Source organism: Cricetulus griseus, chromosome 4, assembly GCF_003668045.3.
Source record: "Cricetulus griseus strain 17A/GY chromosome 4, alternate assembly CriGri-PICRH-1.0, whole genome shotgun sequence".
In the NCBI taxonomy this organism is placed as follows: Eukaryota; Metazoa; Chordata; class Mammalia; order Rodentia; family Cricetidae; genus Cricetulus; species Cricetulus griseus.
Window position 1 is genome coordinate 89372401 of NC_048597.1, and position 21242 is coordinate 89393642.

General features: G+C 40.3%; 1 protein-coding gene across 1 annotated transcript in view; it reads right to left on the reverse strand.

The window, feature by feature from the left end:
• The window catches only part of LOC100757905 (vomeronasal type-2 receptor 116), a 36496-nt gene that overhangs the window by 6884 nt on the left and 8370 nt on the right, over positions 1–21242 (reverse strand). Inside the window, exons 2-5 of the mRNA XM_027416059.1 lie at positions 20004–20295; positions 18524–19330; positions 5076–5303; positions 2827–2950 (exon numbers count right to left, since the gene is read on the reverse strand). Coding sequence (XP_027271860.1) covers positions 2827–2950; positions 5076–5303; positions 18524–19330; positions 20004–20295 — 1451 coding nt within the window. The remainder of the gene's footprint in view (positions 1–2826; positions 2951–5075; positions 5304–18523; positions 19331–20003; positions 20296–21242) is intronic.

Genomic DNA, 21242 nt, shown 5'->3' on the forward strand with positions numbered 1-21242 from the left:
ATTATGTATACCTCGGTGCCACCATGTTTTCTAACATAATGACAGTAGACTAAGCCTCTGAGCTGTAAGCCAGCCCCAATCGAATGTTTTCCTTTATAAGAGTTGTCATGGTCATTGCTTCTCTTCACAGCTGTAGAAGCCTGAATGATGCCTCTAAAAATAAAAATAAAAATTCTTGCTATGTCTTTCTTTTTTTAAAAAAATATTTCTATTATCTTAACATATATGTAAGGAGTGTATGTTTGCATATGGGCATATGCGTATGAGTGCAGGAGCCTATGAAAGCCAGTGGCATTGGATCCCAAGGAACTGGACTATTATGGATAGTTGTGAACCACCTGATGTGAGTTCTAGGAACTGAATTCTGTCCTCTGAAAGAGCAAGCAAATGTTCTTATCTATAGAGCCTCATTTAAAGACACTTGTTTAATGATTTACATTTTAAATTACCGTATAATTATACTGCTTATCCCCTTCCCTTTCTTCCCTCCAGTCCCTCCCTCCCACGTTCTTGCTCCCAACTACCCCCATGTTTCCACACTCTCAAACTGATAGCTTCTTTCCCTCATCAATCACACACACACACACACACACACACACACACACACACACACGTACATATTCACAGACACATATACAAATGCAACTTGCCAAGTCCATTTTTCTTGTCTGTGTACATGGTTTCAGGGCTGTCCATTTTGTATTAGACAGGCAATCATGGGTCTCATCCTCAGGAAGAGGCTAATTCTCCCTTTCTGCAGTCACCAGTTGCCTTGCCAGCAGTTTTTGGTTTGGGGTGGGACCCCATAATAATTCACCCTTCCGAGTTAGTATATATGTTGATATTGTCATTACCCAATGGCTTGTATATGAAGCCATTTAAAAACTCTTTCAAAGACATGTCTCACCATGTTGCCCATGCTAGTTTTGAACTAATGGTCTGAAATCATCCTTCTACCTTTGCCTTCTGATCCCCTGAGTTTACATCATACTCCATCATGTATCCCTTGGGATTTCAGTACTAAGAGAATTGAGAATGTGTCGTACTTTGTCATTTCTACTTATCTTTACAATACTAGATTCCATTAATCTTGTAATTTCTATAATGTTTATCAACTATTAGTATTCAGTAACTGATGAGTGTCTTTTATTTCATTTTTAAAGGTGTAAAGAACTTCAGGAAAGAGGAAATATAGTGGAAAAGAAGCAGAGAGTCCTCTTACACTTTCCAACAAGATGGAAGTGAAACAACATTGGCTGGGTAGATGCTAACAGGGATCTACATGAAAGCTCTAGGATTCAACAATTAAGTTCCAGCCTAGTGCAACCCAGAGATTTTACATAGTGAAATGGTCATAAAAATAGCACCTGGCACCCATATTATGACAATATTGCTGCAGGAGTGGGTTATGGGAGGGAGGAGAGAGAGAGAGAGAGAGAGAGAGAGAGAGAGAGAGAGAGAGAGAGAGAGAGAGAGAGAGAGAGAGAGAGAGAGAGAGAGAGGGAGAGAGAGAGATAAAGTGCACTCTATTGGCATAGAATCTAATAACCACTCAAGACCTGTCAATCAGGGTCATTTAGAAGAAGAGGCCTCTGTTTTACGCTGCAGATTCTCAATGTGCCATACGAGATGCTGGCTGAGAAAGGTCCTATTGTCTGAGCTTTTCTGGGGTCAGAAACATCTGCCTTTTCTTATTTCTGGAATTGTCAGTGAGTGGTCACTCGTGTGGCAGTCTTGGTTCTGGGGCACACCTCTGGCATAAACCTGTTAAGAGTTCTGTACTGTGGGGAGTTCAGACTTACAGAATGAGGTGAAAGATGCTTCCTCTGAAAATGGGTTAAACCTTTCTGAGTGGGTGGGTGGGGTCGAGGGCTGCCTATGTGTTAAGCTGGGAGTCAAATGTGAGGGCTCCAGGAATTCAGTTGGCAGATCATGTTTGTTCTTCTTCCCTCTCCCAGCACCGATCTTGAAAGACCTGTCACCCCTTGCCCATATTCAGACATACCCCATAGAAGAACATTGCCCTGACTCCAGGGTGGTGAAAAATTTAGAGATAATCTTTGTCTGGTTAATTTCAAATCCCCCATCAGCTCCTTTCAGTTTGTAAACAAGCAGAGAGGAATTTCTACCACATACAGGTTCAAACTACATCAGCTAACTACCGTTTGTGTACCCAGACTTGAAAGAGCGTGTGTGAATGTGAGTGTGAAATAGGCTAGTCATTCCGTGTGTGTTGCACACAACCTCAGAAGACATATAGGGCATCACTGATGAACATAGCTGCAGCCCTCTTAGCCCCGTGATAGCATTTAGAAACATCAGTGTGAAGGAAATGTATTTGTTATTAAAATTACTTTTGAAACAGTTCTCGGGATGTAGCCCTGGCTGTCCTGGAACCGGTTCTGTAGAACAGGCTGGTTGTAAACTCACAGAGATCAGCCTGCCTTTGCCTCTGCCTCTGCCTCTCTGCCTCTCTCTGCCTCTCTGCCTCTCTCTGCCTCTCTTCCTCTCTCTGCCTCTCTGCCTCTCTGCCTCTCTGCCTCTCTGCCTCTCTGCCTCTCTCTGCCTCTCTGCCTCTCTCTGCCTCTCTGCCTCTCTCTGCCTCTCTGCCTCTGCCTCTTGTGTGCACAAGGTGCACAGCACTACACTTTACTTAACATTCTTTTTCTTATTAGCAAACATCTCGGGTGAGGGGGATGGCTTAGTGTGGGAAGTGTTTGAGGTGCAAATGTGAGAATCTGAGTCCAGATGCCCAGAAGCCCAAAGGAAAAAAAAAGGCGATCAATTAGAGGTAGAGAATTTCTTCTCCATAAAACTCACACTTACCCGTCTCATTGGAAATCTCATTCTCTGGGCAGGGAGTGCAGACAAAACAGCAAGCCACACTTCCTTCTGGGAGGGATTTTCTGAATCCAGGACCACAACTTTCACTGCATACAGACTGGGGAATCTGAGGAAAATCAGATGTGGGCAAGTTACAATTCAGATGTCTGCCTACTCCTATATTAAGCACAGTGTCCACAGAAGTGGGTCATTAATGAACACAGATTTTTCATTATAATCATAATAATCATTATAAACAATCAACTGATGAGATGTCGCTGTGGCTTGGTCATCACATGTCCCCTTAATGATGATGACCATCAACACGTGGTGCTTCTGGGACATGGCGAAGCCTTGAAGTGGAGAGAACGTGGGGTGGGAGAAATGGCTCAGTATTGACAGCATGGGATGCTCTTGCAGAGGTTCTGATTTGGTTCCCAGAACCCACATTATAGACTCAAAACTGCCTGCAACTCCAGCTTCAGGAGACCCAACAGCCTCGTTTGGCCTCTGTGGGCACCCGCACTCAACATGCATAAGACTGTCTCTTCCCCCAATGCATACAAATAATGAAAAATAAAAACAAAATAGTTTTTAAAAGGTGAGGAAGTTGGTGATTGGAGGCTGGCCATTGGAAGGCATATTGGGACCAATGATTAATCCTACCTCTAGTTTTGCTACCTGGCTGATAAGAGATGAGTGGTTTCTACTGCCACAAACCACACTATGGTGCCTTATCACAGGCTCAATAGTAACAGCTAACAGATCTCAGAAATCACCAAACTCAACCTAGAGGTATGTCAGCAATGAAAACCCACAACAGATGGTGTGCATATTTTGACAGGAAAAGTGTGAACATTTAGATGCATATTGGTAAATCAACATGCTCTAGTTACATACAGTATATAAGAAAATTATCTTCCTTAAATTGGAAGTATAAAATTTAAAAAGCACATTTATGGTTCTAGGGATTTCTGGACATTATAATGGATTAAAAGCTGCCTTTGTGAGGTTCAGTGAAAGACAGGAGTCACAGTAAAATCCAAAAAAATACTCTACCTTTAGCAGAAAAAGAATTGAAGGAAAAAGAAATAGGCCTATATGGAAATTTTAATTCCAAAAGGAACAACCAAGCAGGCACTGTTTCAGCATCTTGCTTGCACCAGGTCAAGGACAAGAGTAGCAGCCAGTGAGGCACTGTTAGACATGGACACTAGAAAAACAGCAGGCTGGAACATGCCAACCAGTGTACAGAGATGCAAGCAGTGGGTGGAATGATGACTGGAGCAAACTGGGTGAACAGAAGGAAGTTGAAATGAGGCAGAGGAGTTTGGAGCTGAGATTCTCCCTGGGCATCCTGGAGACACTTGTCTGAGCAGAAAACACCCCGTCACTGACTGTGAAATAATTTCTCTACTATCATTCATGCCCCTAAACTGTGCACTGTGCTTCTCATTCATACTTTACTCTCTCTTTTCTCATTTTCCCAATTCCATCCTCTTTTCACTGCATTTCTTATTGTAATTGACTCCCCCCATAAAGATGTTAGGACATCCCATGCTCAAGAATTGGTAGAATTAATATTGTGGAAATGACCAATGTCCTGAAAACTATTTACAGATTCAGTACAATACGAATTAAGATCCCTATTTTGTTCTTCACAGAAATAGGAGTATTGTAAATTTTACATGGGTCCACAAAAAAACCACCATATAATATTTTATGTATTTATATTATTTTAATACCCTAATTATATTTTAAAAGTTTATATGGAAAACTTCAAAATATCAGCATATCAAAAAATAATAAAAGCTCTCAGGCAAAAGAAAAATACAGAAAAAATTATAATATAGTATAAAAACATTAAAAAACGTTTTCAACTGAAGTATTTTGATGATGTGTCTCCTCTCATATCTCTCCCAACTCCACATTCATTCAATTCAAAGCCCTTTATTTCTCTCTGTTTAAAATACAAGCAACCAAAGCTGAAAATGAACAAAACCCAAAGAGACACATACACACATAAAGCAAAAGACCAATAAGACAAAAAGAAATATGATATAAAAGTTGTACAAAGATAACACTGAGTTTCTTGGATATGGAGTCTTCCCTGAATTAAGACTCCATTGGAAGAAATTACTGTTTGCTTTGCAAGAAGGTGTCCACTGCAGATAGCTTTTTGGTTAGGGCATCCACAATGAGATTTGTTTTATTATGTGTAATTCATAAAGTTACAATTATACTCAACTCACCTCTGCAATTTCTGTGGCCCATTCTATCATGTCCTCAGATAAAGATAATTGTTGACCAAGTGGACCATATGGGGAAAACTGTCCAACTTTCACCTTAAGTCCAAGACCTTCTGGAAAGTTCCAGTAGTTGAGAATGTCATAGTCTGCATTCAATTTCATTTTCTCATCCAAAATCACTTGTTCTCCAGCAGGGTTAGTAAACTGCATGTTCTTCAGAAACGGGTGCAGCTGAAAAAGTTGCATTATTTTATGAAGTTGGTACCAGAGTGCAGACAAGTAACCCTGGTGTTAGGGAAAGTCTCCTATTGTTTAAATCCTTGATGCATAAAACAAACTTAACACAAGTATCAAGAATGTAGGACAAATGGAAGCCCATGAATAACTAAAATATTACAGCATTTCCAAAAATATTAATCTGTTCAACAGACAGTAGTTCTCAATCACAAGCACCAAAATAATAAGTAAATGAAAGAAAACCTGGCAATTGTCAATTTGTGTAACAAAAGTTAGCCATGTCTATTTATTTTCAGAATTAACTCATCCTGTTTTTCTCTCTATTTCTGGGATAAAAGCTTACATGTGACCATCCATCACTGAAGGAAGCCAAATCAAGAACTCAAGGCAGGAACCTGGAGGTAGGAAATGAAGCAGAGACCATGGTGGAATGCACTTATTGACTTATTTTACATGGCTTGCTCAGCTTTCATTCTTATACAACCCAGGACAACCTGACCAGGGATCACACTGTCCACAGTGGGCTGGGCTCTCCCACATCAATCATTGGTCAAGAAAATGCCCCACAGACTTGCCCATAGGCCAATCTGATGGATATAATTTTCAAGTGAGGTTACCCCTTCCCAAGTGATGCTCATTTGTGTCAAATGGACAAAAAGTAACCTTTATATTGCCCAGAGAGTGTCTGAAAAGAGGCTTTGAGTATCTTGGAGTGTTAGATGAGATTCCTTATGTAAAATGTCAAGAGTAGTTGCAACATCACTTAGACACTTAAGTAGTTTTGGGGGCAGGGATATAGCTCAGTTGATAGAGTTGCCTAGCATGAGTGAAATCCTGGGTTTGATCCCTGTTCTGCATAAAACTGGGCATTGTGGTACTTCCCTTCTATCTCAATATTTGAGTGGAGGCACCTCTCGTGATTGAATATCGCTTCCCACAGAAGCCAAAATCCCAGTATTTGGTATAGAGAACTTTTTATGAGTTGTTTGCCAGGGAGGCTCAGAGATCTCCCAAACAATAGAGGCTGCTGCCATTGCTCCTACTTGTCCATAACTGAGATACTATTGTTGAAGAGACAAAGCTATAATTGAGCTGGAAGTCCTTCCTTCAGGCTAGCCTTTAGTGGTGGATGCCATGGATGCTGTTGGGGAAGCAAAATCATCATTGGTCCTATGTACTTGCAGTACCCTTGATTGTAATAATGACCTTTCAGTCAAGATACACTCACTGGTACAATAGTAGTGTGAATGGAATGGTGAACTTGAAGCACACACCGTAGGAGGAAATTAACAGCTGCTACTTATGGCTGAAGAGGCCGTTGACCCTAGAGGTGATACCCTTTTCTTATTTTGCTAAGTGGATGCGGTGTCAAACTGCTTTCTAAACACTTATGCTTGTACTGATAGATTAGTGCTGCTTTCAGTAGTCATTAGAGACATTTCTTGGAATGAGCAGAGGTTCTCAACTGGTCAAAGTGTTAAGAACAAGTGATTGAAACATACAGCAGTTTGAATGATAAAATGTTCCTCATAAGCACAGACATTTGAACACTTGGTCCCCAGTTGCTTTTCTCTTTGTGGGAAGTTTAGGAGATGCTGCCTTGTTGGAGGAGTTATGTTACTGGGTGTGGGCTTTGAGAGTTTAAAGATTCATACCACTTCCAGTTTGCTAGCTCTGAGTGAGGTACAGGGTGTCAGCTTTCTGCTTGCTGCTCTAGTTGGTAACCATACCTATTGCTTGCTGCCATGCTAGCAATTGTGGACTATGAACCTCTGGAACTGTAAGCGGAAATAAACTCTATCTTCTGAAAGTTGCCTTCTTTACAGTGATTTATCATAGCAATAGAAAAGTAACACAGAAGTTTTGTCAGGAGGTAAGTATTGATGTGAAGAACCCATACATGTTTTTTATGGAGGAATGTGGTAGTCTTTGGATTTTTGGAATAGAAAACCATTGGATGCTGTAAGCAGAGATTAAATGACCTTCCTAATAAGAGCTTGGAAGACAGTGGTGTGGAACAATGTCTACTCTTGGGGCAGCTCAAGGGGTTGCAGAAAGGAACAATAGCAGCAACTGGATTAGAGGTCATTCCTAAGTTATGTTGGGAAAAAATACATTTGCCTCTGCCTTTGTCCTAAAAACATGCCCAAGGATAATTTAAAAAGTAATGGACTAATTCATTTGATGAAGAAAAGTTCAAGACAGCCTAATATTGATTCCCTGGCATCATCATTATTAATAACTCTTACATAGATCTAGAAAGAAAAAGTGTAAGTGTGGCAGAAAGAAGTAAAAATGTGGTTTGAAGAGAAAAAGAACACTGGGAAGACAAGGCACATGTTAAAAGTGAGGCTGTGATGGTTTGGGAGATTAGTGCCATTAAGAAGAGTTATCTGCTTTGTAATAAAGACAAGGGTGGCCTCAGGTCAAGATCCTAGACAGGCTTCCAACCTGGGAAAGAGCCTAAAATCAATTTTTTGATCCTAAAAATCAAGTGAACAAAAGCGTTGTTGTTAATGTGAATGAGGGTGGGGGAGGGTGCCTTCTGAATTGGTGGCCAAAGTCGATCGTGTTTACTACGTGGTATTGGCTTTAGAGACATATAGGGTATAAGAGTGATTTGTCCTCCAAGGTTTATGATAGTTTCCACAGGAAGCATGTGGTAGAGAAGTCCACATGTGTAGAACCTGATCGAGCAGGAAGCCCTGAGATGCCATTATGTGAAGTTGTGAATGTGAAGCCTTGGTTTCAGTGGAGACCCCATGATGCTGGAGGTGTCAGATATTCGAGAGCTCTGTCAAGGATGCTGCATATAGGGAGTAGAACCATTCCACGAGAAAGATGTATGTTGCTGGCAGCAAGGCTGTAGAGGTAGAGCTCTTTGAAATGAAATTTGCAGACATCAGACAAGGAACTGGAGCATGTAGTGTTTGTTTTGCTGGGATTTGGTCTTTCTTTCATCCAGAATTTTGTTATTAAGCTCCCATTTCTTTCTTGTAGTGGTAATGTGTGTTTTGAGCCATTATATATTTGAAATATGTAACTCGTTTTTTCTTTTTTCTTTTAAATGGATTTATAATTAAGGGACTACCTTGAGTCTCAGAAGTGACTTTGGACCTTTAAATAGTATTGACACTGTGAAAGACTATGGGGAAAATTTAAATTTTGTTATGGCCATAAACCTTTTGGGTCTAGGAAGTACAATGTGGATGTTTGATTGAGAAACATTTCCATAGGCTCAGATATTTGAACACTTGGTTCCCACTTGGTGGCATTGTTTGAGATGTTTAGGAAGGTCAGTCTTGTTGGAGGAAATATGTCACTGGAGTTTGGTTTTGAGAGTTTAAAAACTTATTCAACTTCTAGGTTACTCTTCTGCTTTGTGGTTGAGGTAAACAATGTGAGCTTTCATTTTTCTGTTCCAGCTTTCATGCCTGATGCCATATTATCCACTGTCATAGACTTTAACTCTTTGGAAATATAAGCACAAGGAAACCCTTTCTTCTATAATTTTCCCAGGCTATGGTATTTTATATAGCAACAGAAAAGTAACTAATATGGAGTGCTTGGTCCTGAACAGGACATATAAATCACTCACATGAAGGTTCAGGGTATATTGTGAAAGAGAGGACCCGAAGAAGATAAGATCCAGAGGATGAGAATTTTGTATAAGACTCTGTTGTTGCATTCATGAATTTATTGCAACTGTTATTACCTATACAAGTTCTGCATGAAATTATACTCATCACCATCCATTATCCAGTGGGGAGGAATTCATTCCTGACTGAAAGATTACAGGCAGTCAGTGGCTGCTGTGTGTGTGTGTGTGTGTGTGTGTGTGTGTGTGTGTGTGTGTGTGTGTGTGTATGTGTGTGTGTGAGTGAGTCTTTTCTGTGTTGTAGCTGATAATAGGTTGTCCATATTTCAGTAAATAACTCCTACTCATGCTTATGTGAAGAATCATAGTTGAACTCAGTGAGTCACAAAAGAAGGTGTGAAAGTGGGAGGAGGGTCTATTGGGAAGAGGTTTCAACAGGAGCAGGAGGGGATTAGATCGATTAATTAGGGTGAAAATATCAAAAGCTCATTATAGAAATGTAATAAATGATCAAAAACTTTGAAAAACTATATTCTAGGAATGACAGAAAAGGTGACTTCCTTTTTCTGTTATTTAGGGAGTTCATGACGGAAGCTGGGGCCTTCTCTTTGATCATGCTTTTTACTGGAGCTTGGGAGTAGGTTGCCAGTTAGTACAAAATTGAAGGCAATGACTTCCAATCTTCCCAACATTTTAATACCCAATAGTTCATCATGGAGAGTAGGCTACCCTCCATGTCTATAACTTCTTGTTTAGAGCTAGTCTTGTGCAGATCCGGCACAAGTGACTTCAACTGCTATGAGCTCAACATTGCCTTGGTCGTGTTTTTAGATGATGGCATTTTGCAGCATTCTCTCTGTCTTCCAATTCCAATATTCTTTCCATCCTCCTCTTCTGCAATGTTCTCTGGGCCTTAGAGGGGTTGTTGCAAATGTCTAGTGTAGGAATTAACACTTACAAGTCACTTATTCTCAGCAACTGGAGCAGGTGTAACTGGACTGTAAAGAGAGGCTTCTCACATTAAGGCTGAGATTAGCATTGCTATGCAGCCTTAAGCAGATATTTAAAAGGCAGTTTGGTACTATGTAAATTTAGCTAAACAGTAATAAGTTCCCCATTAGGGCTTATGATTTCCAAAGTTACATATTTTTGAGTAGTTTTAGAGTACTATCTAAGGATTCCCTGATGTGGAGTAGGCTTCAAATGCAATTAGAGACTGTTTATGCCCATAAAAACAGTGCCACTATTGTACAAATGGGTACATCTTGTTCAACAAGCTGGTATTAAAGATTACAGGCTTCAAAATTAGGTAACATCATTGTCTCAGTTAATGTTCTAGTGCTGTTAAGAGACACCATGACCATGGCAACTCTTATAAAAAAACATTCAATTGGGACTGGCTTATAGCTTCAGAGGTTTAGTCCCGTTATCAGCATGGTGGGAAGCATGGTGACATGAGGGCAAATATGGTTCTAGAGAAGGAGCAAGAGTTCTATATCTGGGTCAGCTATCTGGCAGCAGAAGTGAGAGCCATTGGGTTTGGCTTGTGCTTGGAAACCCCAGTGACACACTTCCTCCAACTGAGCCATATCTACTAATCCTTTCAATAGCGCCACTCTTTGGTGATTAAGCATTCAAATATAGTAGCCCATGGGAGTCTTCAAACCACCATATTCCATCCCTGCCCCTCATAAGCTTATAGCTATACCATAATGCAAAATGCAGTTATTCCAACCTCAGAAGTCCCCATTGTCCATCACAGTCTCAAAACTGTTTAAAAATCCAAAGTTCAAAGTCTCTTCTGAGACTCAAAATACTCTTTATTGTAACCCCCATAAAATTAAAATAAAAAAGCAGACCACATACTTCCAACATATATTGTCACAGAATATACATTATTATTCCAAAAGGGAGGAAAGGGAGCATAGTGAAGAAATACTGGATCAAGTCAAGACCGAAACCCAGCTGGGCAAACACCAAACTTTGCTTCTCTATGTCTGATGTCAAAGTAATTTTCAGATCGCCAACTCTTTTAAGCATTGTTGACTACAGCAAATTCCTCTGTTTTGGACTGGTTCCACACCCAGTTAATACTTTTCCTTGGCAGGTGTCCCACTCATTTTGAATCAAATTTTTTTGGATTTCTAATGAAATACAGACTCAACTTTCATAGCTTCTCACAATGACCTCTCTGTGCCTCCATTCAGGGATACCCCTGACACATGCCTGGCTTTTCTTAGTTATGGAGGGAGAATCCATACTCCCTTTCTTGTGTTCTTGACTCTAAAGCAAAATACAGGTGGCCTATGCTGTCAAGGTCTGTTGCTTTCTGGTACTGGAATATGGTCTCTTTGTTGTTGAATTACATCTGCATCAGATTTCTGTTTGGATGGCTTTCTCTTCCCACTTCCCCCCTCCTCCTCCTGCTTCCTGACACAAGGTTTCTCTGTATAGCTCTGGCTGTCCTCGAACTCACTTTGTAGATCAGACTAGCCTCAAACTCATGGAGATCCACCTGCCTTTGCCTCTGCCTCTGCCTCCATAGTGCTGGCATTAAAAACATGTGCCACCACTTTCTGGTGGTTTCCTTTACTTCATAAGTTTTTCTTCCTTACTTTTCACATGTTAGAAGCTTAGCTGGATGGGTTCTTGCCCTGATGTCACCATTCCCTTTATTCTATTTAACATCAAGCTTTTCTTTAATATTTTTTATCTCCCTGAGCACAGGATTTAGTTCCATTACACTTCCTGATATTTCATTTCTCCTAAAACTGTACATTTTTATTTTTCCTTGCTTAGTTTGCTCCTTTTCCGTATAAACCTGCATAAGACTGACCACTAATAATCACACAACAGAGTCATCACTAGGCTATTCTTAAAATCTCTTCTGCCAATGCCATTAATCCAGGACTCTTGAATAAATTGAAGACTAAAGTCTAGACATTATTTTTGGACAAGAGCAGAAAACTGCCATGTTCTTTCCCAAAATGTCACAAGAATGGTCTCTAGGCCATTTACTAATATTCTTCTCCTTTGAAACCTCTTGATTCAGGCCATCAAAATCTACATTGCTCTCAGCAGTACTGTCTTCCATGTTTCTATTAGGATGGCTTTTTAAGTCCTGTTTAAAACATTTAACTGAATTTGTAATACAAAGCCACAAAGCCCACATTCTGCCCATACAAAGCATATTTAGGCCTGTCATAGCAATACCCTGCTCATTGAGCAGGTTAGAAAGAAATAAGAGTTAGGAGGAGTGGTTGATCCAGATCTCCATGGGGAAATTGGAGTGCTTCTCCACAGTGGATGTATGAAATACTATGACTGGAGTGCAGGAGCTCCTCTAAGGATGGTGACAATTAAAGTCAGTGGGAAACTGCTACAGCCTAATCCAGCCAAGTGACAAAAGCCACAGGGGTATGGATCACACTCCTCCAGGAAAAGAACCAAGACCTGCTGAGGTACCTGCCAAGGTTGGAGGAAAAACAGAGTGGGTAGTAGAAGAATATTGTGAATAAATACCAGCTAAGGTCACATGACCAGCTATGGATGGGAGGATTATAATTATTTTAGATAGGGTTTCAATTTTGGCAAAGAGCCATCATGACAATGGCAACTCTTATAGAGGAAAAGATTTAATTGAGCAGCTTATATTTTCAGAGATTTATCCTATTATCATCATGGTGAGGAACTTGGAAGTGTGCAGGCAGACATGGTGCTGGCTACACCTTGATCAGAAGGCAGCAGGAGGTGGACTGTGTGTCGCATTGAGTGAATCTTGAGCAAAGGAGACCTCAAAGACCATCCCTACAGTGACACAATTCCTCCAACAAGGTCACACCTACTCTACAAAGCCACACATCCTAATAGTGCCACTCCCTTTGGCAACCATTTTCTTTCAGTCCACCACATTCTACTCCCTGGCCCCCAATGGTATGTAGCCATACCCTAATGCAAAAATGCATTCATTACAACTTCAAAAGTCCCCGTAGTCTATAACAGTCTCAAACTTGTTATAAAGTCCAAAGTTGGGACTCATGTAATGTCTTAACTGCAATTCCCCTGTAAGATCAAAATAAATAAAAACAGATCACATACTTCCAACATATAATGGCATGGGATGTACATTACCATTTCAAAACAAGGGAATATAGTGAGGAAATACTGGACCAAAGCAAGACCAAAAGCCAGCTGGGCAAACTCTAAACTTCGCATCTCCATGTCTGATGTTGAAATGGTCTTCACATTTCCAATTCCTTTCAGCTTTGTTGACTGCAACACACTTCTTTCTCTTGGGCTAGTTCCATTCCCTTGTCAGCTTTCCTGGCAGGTATCCCATAGCTGTGGCATCTCTAACATCTTGGGGTCTCCAAGGCAATCCAGGCTTCACCTTCATGACTTCATGTAATGGCCTCTCTAGACTTCCATTCAGGATCACTCCTGACACATGCCTGGCCTCAGCAGCCTTCCTTAGGTGTAAAAGCAAATTCTAAATCCTGTTCTTTTAGCCTTAACTCTAAAGCCAGAACAATGTCGTTGAAGCTGCCAAGTTCTGCTGCTTGCTGGGGCTGAAACATGCCCCCTCATTAAATGACATCTCCACTAGCTTTCTGTTTTTTTTCTTTTTTTAATTTAAATTCTTTAATTACTACTCATATTTACATATCCATGCCTCCCCATTCCCTCACCTTCCCATCCTCCATGTGGGAAGGGAAGAAGGGGAGGGGGAGGAGAAAAAGAGGACTGAGACGAGGGAGGAATAGAGGAGGGCAAGAAAGGAGATGCCTTGATAGAGGGAGACAGTACAGGTTTTTAGAGAGGTCTGGCACAGGGGAAATGTTAGGGGAGCCACAGGGATGACCCCAACTAAGAATACAGGCAGTGGTGGAGAGGATGCCATTGATGCCCTTTCCCCTATAATGAGATTAATGTTACCTTGTTTACCATTCCTAGAGCCCTCATCCAGTAGCTCTCGAAGCAGAGACAGGCACCCACTGCTAAGCACTGAACCGTACTCCTGGAATCCAGTTGAGGAGAGGGAGGAGGGAGAGCAAAGAAGCCAAGATGGTGCTGCAGAAACCCGCAGAAACAGTTTACCTGACCTAGTGAGACCATGGAGACCCTAGTCATAAAGCTGGGGAACCAACACTGGACCAAACCAAGCCCTTTAAATGTGGGTGCCAGCTAGGAGGCCAAGACAGTCTGTGTGACCTCTAACAGTGGAGCCAGCCTTTATCCCTAGAGCACAAATGGACTTTGGGAGCCCATTCCCTATGGAGGGATACTATTGCAGCCAAGATATAGCATGAGGGCCTAGGCTCTCCCCCAAATGATGTGACAGACTTTGAAGGTCTTTGAAGGTCTTTGTAGGCCCTGTGGAGGGCCTCATTATTCCTGGGGAGGAGGTGGGTGATGGGTTGGTGGGATTGGTGGGGAATGTAGCTTTCTGTTTTTGATTTTTACCTTTACTGCCTATGCTTGGCTGTCCTTGAACTTGCTCTGTAGACCATGCTGGCCTCAAACTCAGAGATCCACCATCCCCTGACTTCCAAGTGCTGGTCTTATAGGCGTGTACCACCACACCCACCTCTAAGCTTTTCTTTAATTCTTTTTTCTTAAGTTGGAAATTTAGCTGGATGGGATCTTGCCCTGAGGTCATCACTCCCTTTATTACATTTCTTAATCTGTTTATCTCCTTGAATACAGGATTTAGCTTTTTTCCCCTTCCTGGTGGCCCTTTCTCAATTTGTACATTTATATTTTTATTTGCTCAGCTTGCTCCTTTTTATTATAAATCTTCATTAGAGTTTTCACTAATAACCAACCAACAGAGTCTATACCAGGCTGTTTTAAGATTTCCACTGTCAATGGGATTAATCCAACTCTTCACTTTAGCCCCACACAAACTCTTCTGAGAAGGGCAAGAAGTAGCCACAGTCTTCAACAAAATATCACAAGTACAATCTCTAGGCAACATGCTAAAATTCTTCTTCTCTGAAACATCTTGAGCAAGGCCCCTCTCAGTTCAAACTCTTAGCACCACTGTTTTCCATGCTTCTACTACTATGGCTCATTTAAGCGATGCTTAATGCATCCCACTGCTTTGCTAACCCAAAGTACCAATGTCCAAATTCCTCCAAACAAACACATGCTCAGGTCTATCACAGCAATACCCCAGGCCCTGGTACCTACTTCTGTCTTAGGGTTTCAATTGCTATGAAGAGACACCATGATGATGGCAACTCTTATAAAGAAAAACATTTAATTGAGATGGCCGCTTACAGTTTCAGACATGGTGCTGGCTATGTCATGATCAGAAGGCAACTTAAGTGGACTATGTGTGTCACAGGCAGTGAAGCTTGAGAAAAGACACCTCAAAAGCCACTCCTACTGTGACACACTTTCTCCAAAAAGGCTACACTTACGTCAACAAAGCCACACCTCATAATAGTGCCACTCCCTTTGTGGGACATTTTCTTTCAAACCACCACAATAATTGACCTGAGTGTTTCTGTCATATTTTGTTAGGGATTCACTTGTACAGATCTTTGTGTTTTCTTTCTTCAATTTCTGTTTTATGTAATAAAGCATCAATTAAGAGAATATCAATGGTTATCATATTTAAATTTGAGATTGTCCCTAAAAGAACATTGCTACCTATTCTAAATTTATAATGCATTTGTTATTGTTTGGGTGATAGTAATATCATGTTAGGCATAATTATGATCTTGTTTAATATATAATGCATTTTCAATTGTACATGGCATAGTTATACCATGTTTAGGTGCTTCTATAAACATGCAAGTTACCCAGCTGTGCAGTGCATCTACACTTTAACTTTAAGAAATTATTATTTTAAGTTGGGTTTCACATAGTAGCTTTGCATGTGGCTTTATTATATGCTCTTCATTGTGATTAACCATCTCTTTTGTTCTTCTCTACTTCCCTGTAGTCAGATGTAGAGTCCTTTGTTGTATTACCAGGGATGGTATAGCAGGGTAATATGGTAGCTCCATTTGAGCTTTTTCAGAAGCCTCCAGATTGATTTCCAGAGTGGCTGCACTAGTTTCCACTACTGCCAGAGTGTATAAGGGCCCCTCTTCTCCACATCTATAATAGCAGTTGTTATCATTTGGTTTTTTAGTTTTTTGATGATAACTATTCTAACTGGGGTTAGATGAACTCTTTTTTTGGTTTTTCAAGACAGGGTTTCTCTGTAGGTTTGGAGACTGTCCAGGAACTACCTCTTGTAGACCAGGCTGGCCTGGAACTGACAGAGATTTTCCTGCCTCTGCCTCCCGAGTGCTGGGATTAAGGGTGTGTGCCACCACTACTAGGCTCATATCAATTCTTAATTGGATATACAGCTGGAAAATATTTTTCTTTCTGTGGGCTGCCTCTTTACTTGAAAGTTTGTTTTGTTGTACAGAAAATTTTAGTTTTATGATATCCCATTTGTTTTGTTGTCTTATTTCCTATGATGACAAGAGTCATTTCAGAAAACTCTTACATGTGTCCATGAGTTGAAGCATATTCTTGGTCCTTTCCCTCTAGCAGTTACAGGGCATCATGACTGTCATGACTTATGTTGAGTTCCTTGTTCAATTTTAAGTTTAGTTTTGTTCAGGGTAAGAAACAAGAATCTAGTTTCATTTCCTACATATTAAAATCCAGTTTCCACACAGCACCATTTGTTGAAATACTGCCTTTTCTTCAATGTGTATTTGGCAAGGTTTATCTAAAAAATGAGTTGGCTGTAATTGTGTGGATTTGTATCTAGGCTCTTTATTTTTCTATCCTATCCTGTCCTATCCTATCCTATCCTATCCCATTCTATTCTATTCCATTGATCACATGTCTGTTTTTGTGCTGGGACCATGTTATTTATTTAATAATCACCAATAGCTCTGCAGTGTAAAATGACTCACAGTTCTGTAGTGTGTAAGTATAGTGGGAGTTTGATGATACCTCCAGTTGTATTCACTTCATTTTGTTTAGGATTGTTTTGACTGTCCTTGTTTTTTTGCGCTTTCATATTAGTTTTAAGAATTTTGATATGCCTGTGAAGAATATGCTGTTTTAAAAAATTATTTTCTAGAGAATTTCATACCTGACTAAACAAAACTGCATTTACATAATTTCTATTCCCCCTTTTCATCTCAACTCCTCCCATGACCCCACCTCCCTCTTAATCTTATGACCTTTGTACACACACACACACACACACACACACACACACACACACACACACCATACTGAGTCCATTTTGTGTTCTTTTTATGTACTTGGGATAGGATAACCTATCAGGGTGCACGTCTTGGAGGAAAACTTATTCTCCCTCTCTCAGTAGGCATTGATTGCCTGAAGGTTTTCACCTAGTTGTGGGACTTTGTGAATTTCCACTGTCCAGGTTGACAGAGCAGCTGGTGATTTCATTATGCATGTTGACATTTCATGACGGTGTTGTAATTTTGATTGAAATTACATGTAATATGTCAGTTTCTCTGTATAGGGTGACCATTCTACAAAATCAGTTTACATGATCTATTAAGATGGGAGGTCTTTCCACTTTTTGATGCCTTCCTCAATTACTTTCTTCAGTGTATTAAAGTTTTCATGGTAGAGATGTTTCATTGCTTTGGTCAGGTTTATTCTCAGATATTTAACTTCTTTGTGGCTATTGTCAATGGGATTATTTCCTCATTTTTTTGGTTGTACATTAAACATTGGTATACAGGAAGATTGATGATTTTTGTGTTAATATTTTTTGTTTTGACAATATGCTAAAAGTGTTTATGAGGTCTAAGAGTTTTTGATGGAGTCTTTAGGGTCTTGTATGTATAGAATATTGTTATCTACAAGGGAGGATGTTTTGACTTCACCTATTCATATTTGTATCCTTCATTTCCTTTTCTTAACTTATTGATGCTGTTGAAATTAGTTTATCTATCTGTGTCTGAGCACCTTACCCTGGGACAGCTTCACCCCTACCTTCTTCTGTAGTCTTTATTGAATGTTGTGGAATTATATATACCTGGGCACCCTACCCTTATTCATCTCTGCTGCCCAGCCTGACTCCACAGGCTTTGCTGCATGTTGCGGTAGTCCTGTGATGTGTTCCATCTCCAGTCAGCTCAGTCCCTTCCCTTTCTTCTGAAGCCTCTTGTCCATGGGTGGGACTCCACATACTTAGTATAATACTCTCATTGGTTCTTCCCCCCAGCTTTTCTCTGCAGACTCCTTTCTCCATGATTCCATGTGCCTAGGCACTCTGTCCTCCACAGTCAGCCCTGCCCCCCCAGCCTATGTCCACAGCCTCCACTGCATCCTATGGGGTTCATAAGACTAGATATGTTCTGTATGTTTCATATAGAAATCATCGATATGGAAACACAAAACACTGATGTGGATTTAGAACACATTTCCTTCTTTCCACAGATACTTTTGTTCCTTTAACCATTTCTGTATATATCTTGACTTACCCCCTTTTCAGTGTTACAAGTTGTTTATTTTGTGCTCTTAGAGATCCTAAGACAAGTAGTGTGGCCTCCTAAAGAATAAATTCAGAAAAATCACATTGTTGAAGTTACGAGCAATCCTATGGGAGACACATTACCTGCCAGGATGAAAATATCAGATCTTCTGCCTTTCTGATTGGTTTTACTTCTACTTGATGAAAAAGCATCTCATGAAGGCTGTGGGCCACAGCATACACAGCATTGTATGTGTTATAAGCGTACTCACTCATGACCACATCAAAAGAGTTCTTAGGTGATTCAAGCAAGGAAACATTAGGTACACAGTTCTCCAGTGTATTACAGTCATCGTCAGCAAATGAGCAGTTAAAAAAGTAGAACCAGAACCGTGTAAGGTAAAAATCTTCTGGGTATTTGGAAGGGTGAACTGTTTGGATAAAATTTTTGAAATCAGAGATTTCTTTGTGGTGATGTGTGAAAATGAGGCTCCCATGGAATGACTGCAAAATGAAATGCTTTGAATGGAGGAAAACATCCCATTCTGAGTTCATGATCCAGACTTTCATGGTAACTAAACTGTGTTTTAAATAAAACAGGAAACCTCTCAGAAAGTCACTGTCACCATAGGCGATGATCACATTTGCTGATGACTTCAGAAGCCGTGTAGGAATCAGTTGTCTGCTTGCTAAATAGGATACTTCACTGACTGGGAGCATTTCCACAAAATCTACACATATTCTGTTTTTGTCCATTTCTGCCCCCAAGTCTGAGATTATCTCAACACCTTTTTGTCCTTCAGACACAATCAACCCCACCCAATTCCAGTGAAAATAATTCAACAAGGAGACAATGCCATGGGGCAGAGATGTATCCTTGGAGGCCATCTGATAGAGATCAGGAAACTGGTCATGATTGTTGAGGTTAAGATCAAAAGACCCAATGGCCAGCTGAAAAGAAAAGAAGAGAGAAGCAGAGTTAAGAGGAGGAAGCATACATAATGTACATGCCCAATCCTCCCAGGCTTTTAGAAGCAGCTGGAGTGATGAAGAGTATTTGTTCATCACATCTGCATATATGTGCACATGAGGTCGAAGGTTAATATTGGAATTCTTACTCTCTCATTTCTCACTTTATTTTTTCTTTTCCTTTTGAGCACAGTTCTCTAAGTGAACCTGCAGCTCACTTTTTGGTAGCCTGAATATTCTGTGAGGGACTCTCTGCTTTAGCAGAACTGAAGTTAAAGATGTATACTGCCATGGCCAGATTTTATTTGAGTGCTAGAGATCCAAACTCATGCTTGTGGATTAAATACTTTACTCCTAAAGCTACATCTCTAGACCATAATACCATTAAAATTCTGGTATTCTACTTCCTGAGAGCTTTCTGGAAAATTCCTGATCATGCAGAGTTCCAGGTAATCACTGTCTGCTCCTGCCTTCCGGTTTCTCTGTCCTAGACAAAGAAAATGTGGATATGTCACTCACCGAGTCACCGGATACTTACTCTGGGATTATAAGCTTTGACATAGCATAAGCACAATTTTCTTTCACCATCTTTTGAGTCCTTGGAATGGCACTGAACTTAAGTGTTTTTATGTCTCTCCACTCCACTCATTCTCACCTGTGGATATTTGTAGAGTTCCAGCAGTGTTGCTATATGGGAAGATATTATCCCTGATACTCCTGTGAGTACTGCAACAGACTTCATTTCTCTCCTACAGGTGTAATTAGGTACATACTTCTTTGGCCCTGACAGCCATGTGATGCATCTATCCAGTGTCCACCATTCAGTGAACAGGACATTATAGATGTCATATCCCAGAGACACATTGGGTAAAAGGTGGGGGTTTTGGTTGATCTCTTCAATGGCAAAAACCATCGCCAGAACAATCTGGTAGTTCTTTGAATTTAACCTGAATAGAAGACACAAGAGTATTTAGGGGTGCAGTGGTTTGAATGTCAGGTATCTCCCACATCATCTTATCTGGACTCTGACCTCAGTTGATGACATTAATGGAGGTGGTGGATCTTTCAAAAGGCTAACCCTCACTGGAGGTAGTGGGTCACTGGGGAGAGGCTTTTGGGCTTTGCATTGGCTTCAGTTCATGTCCAATCTCTTGTTTCCCTAGTGAAAATACAATGTGACCAGCCAAAGTCCTGCTCCTGCTATTGTGATTTCTCTCCCTACTATCATGTCTTACCTGACATGATGAATAGTATCTCTCTGGAAGTGTAAGTCCAAACAAACTACTTTCTCCTAACTTGTTTTTGTTATGGTATTTTATCTTGGTAATGGAAAAGAAATATTAACAAGAGGAAAAACATATACTACATTTGCTTTTAAAAGAAAAAAATAACACAAGATAATAGGCTTTAAGTTGATAACATATACAATATACTTTTAAGCCTTACAGTAATATGTCAAGTCTAAACAAAAATTTGGAACATCTGAAAAGCCTACTCATCTCTGAATACTGGAGGTATGATGGAGAGAGGGAACATCAGAAAGTTTTTAGAGAGACATGAATACTTAAGGTAGACCTGAGAATTACTTTTAAAGTATTATAAATATCATTTTCTAAAAAAATTAAAATTTGAGTACTAGGCATCATGGTGCATACCTTTAATCTCAGCATCTGGGAAGCAGAGACAGAAGATCTCTGCGAATTCAAGGCCAACTTGATATACACAACAAGTTCCAGGGCAGCCAGAGATACATAAAGAGAAGTTGTCTAGAGGGAGAGAGAGAGAGAGAGAGAGAGAGAGAGAGAGAGAGAGAGAGAGAGAGAGAGAGAGAGAGTTGGGTGCCTAACTGACCTTCCATTGTAATCAGATTGGTGACTCTAATTGTTATCATAAG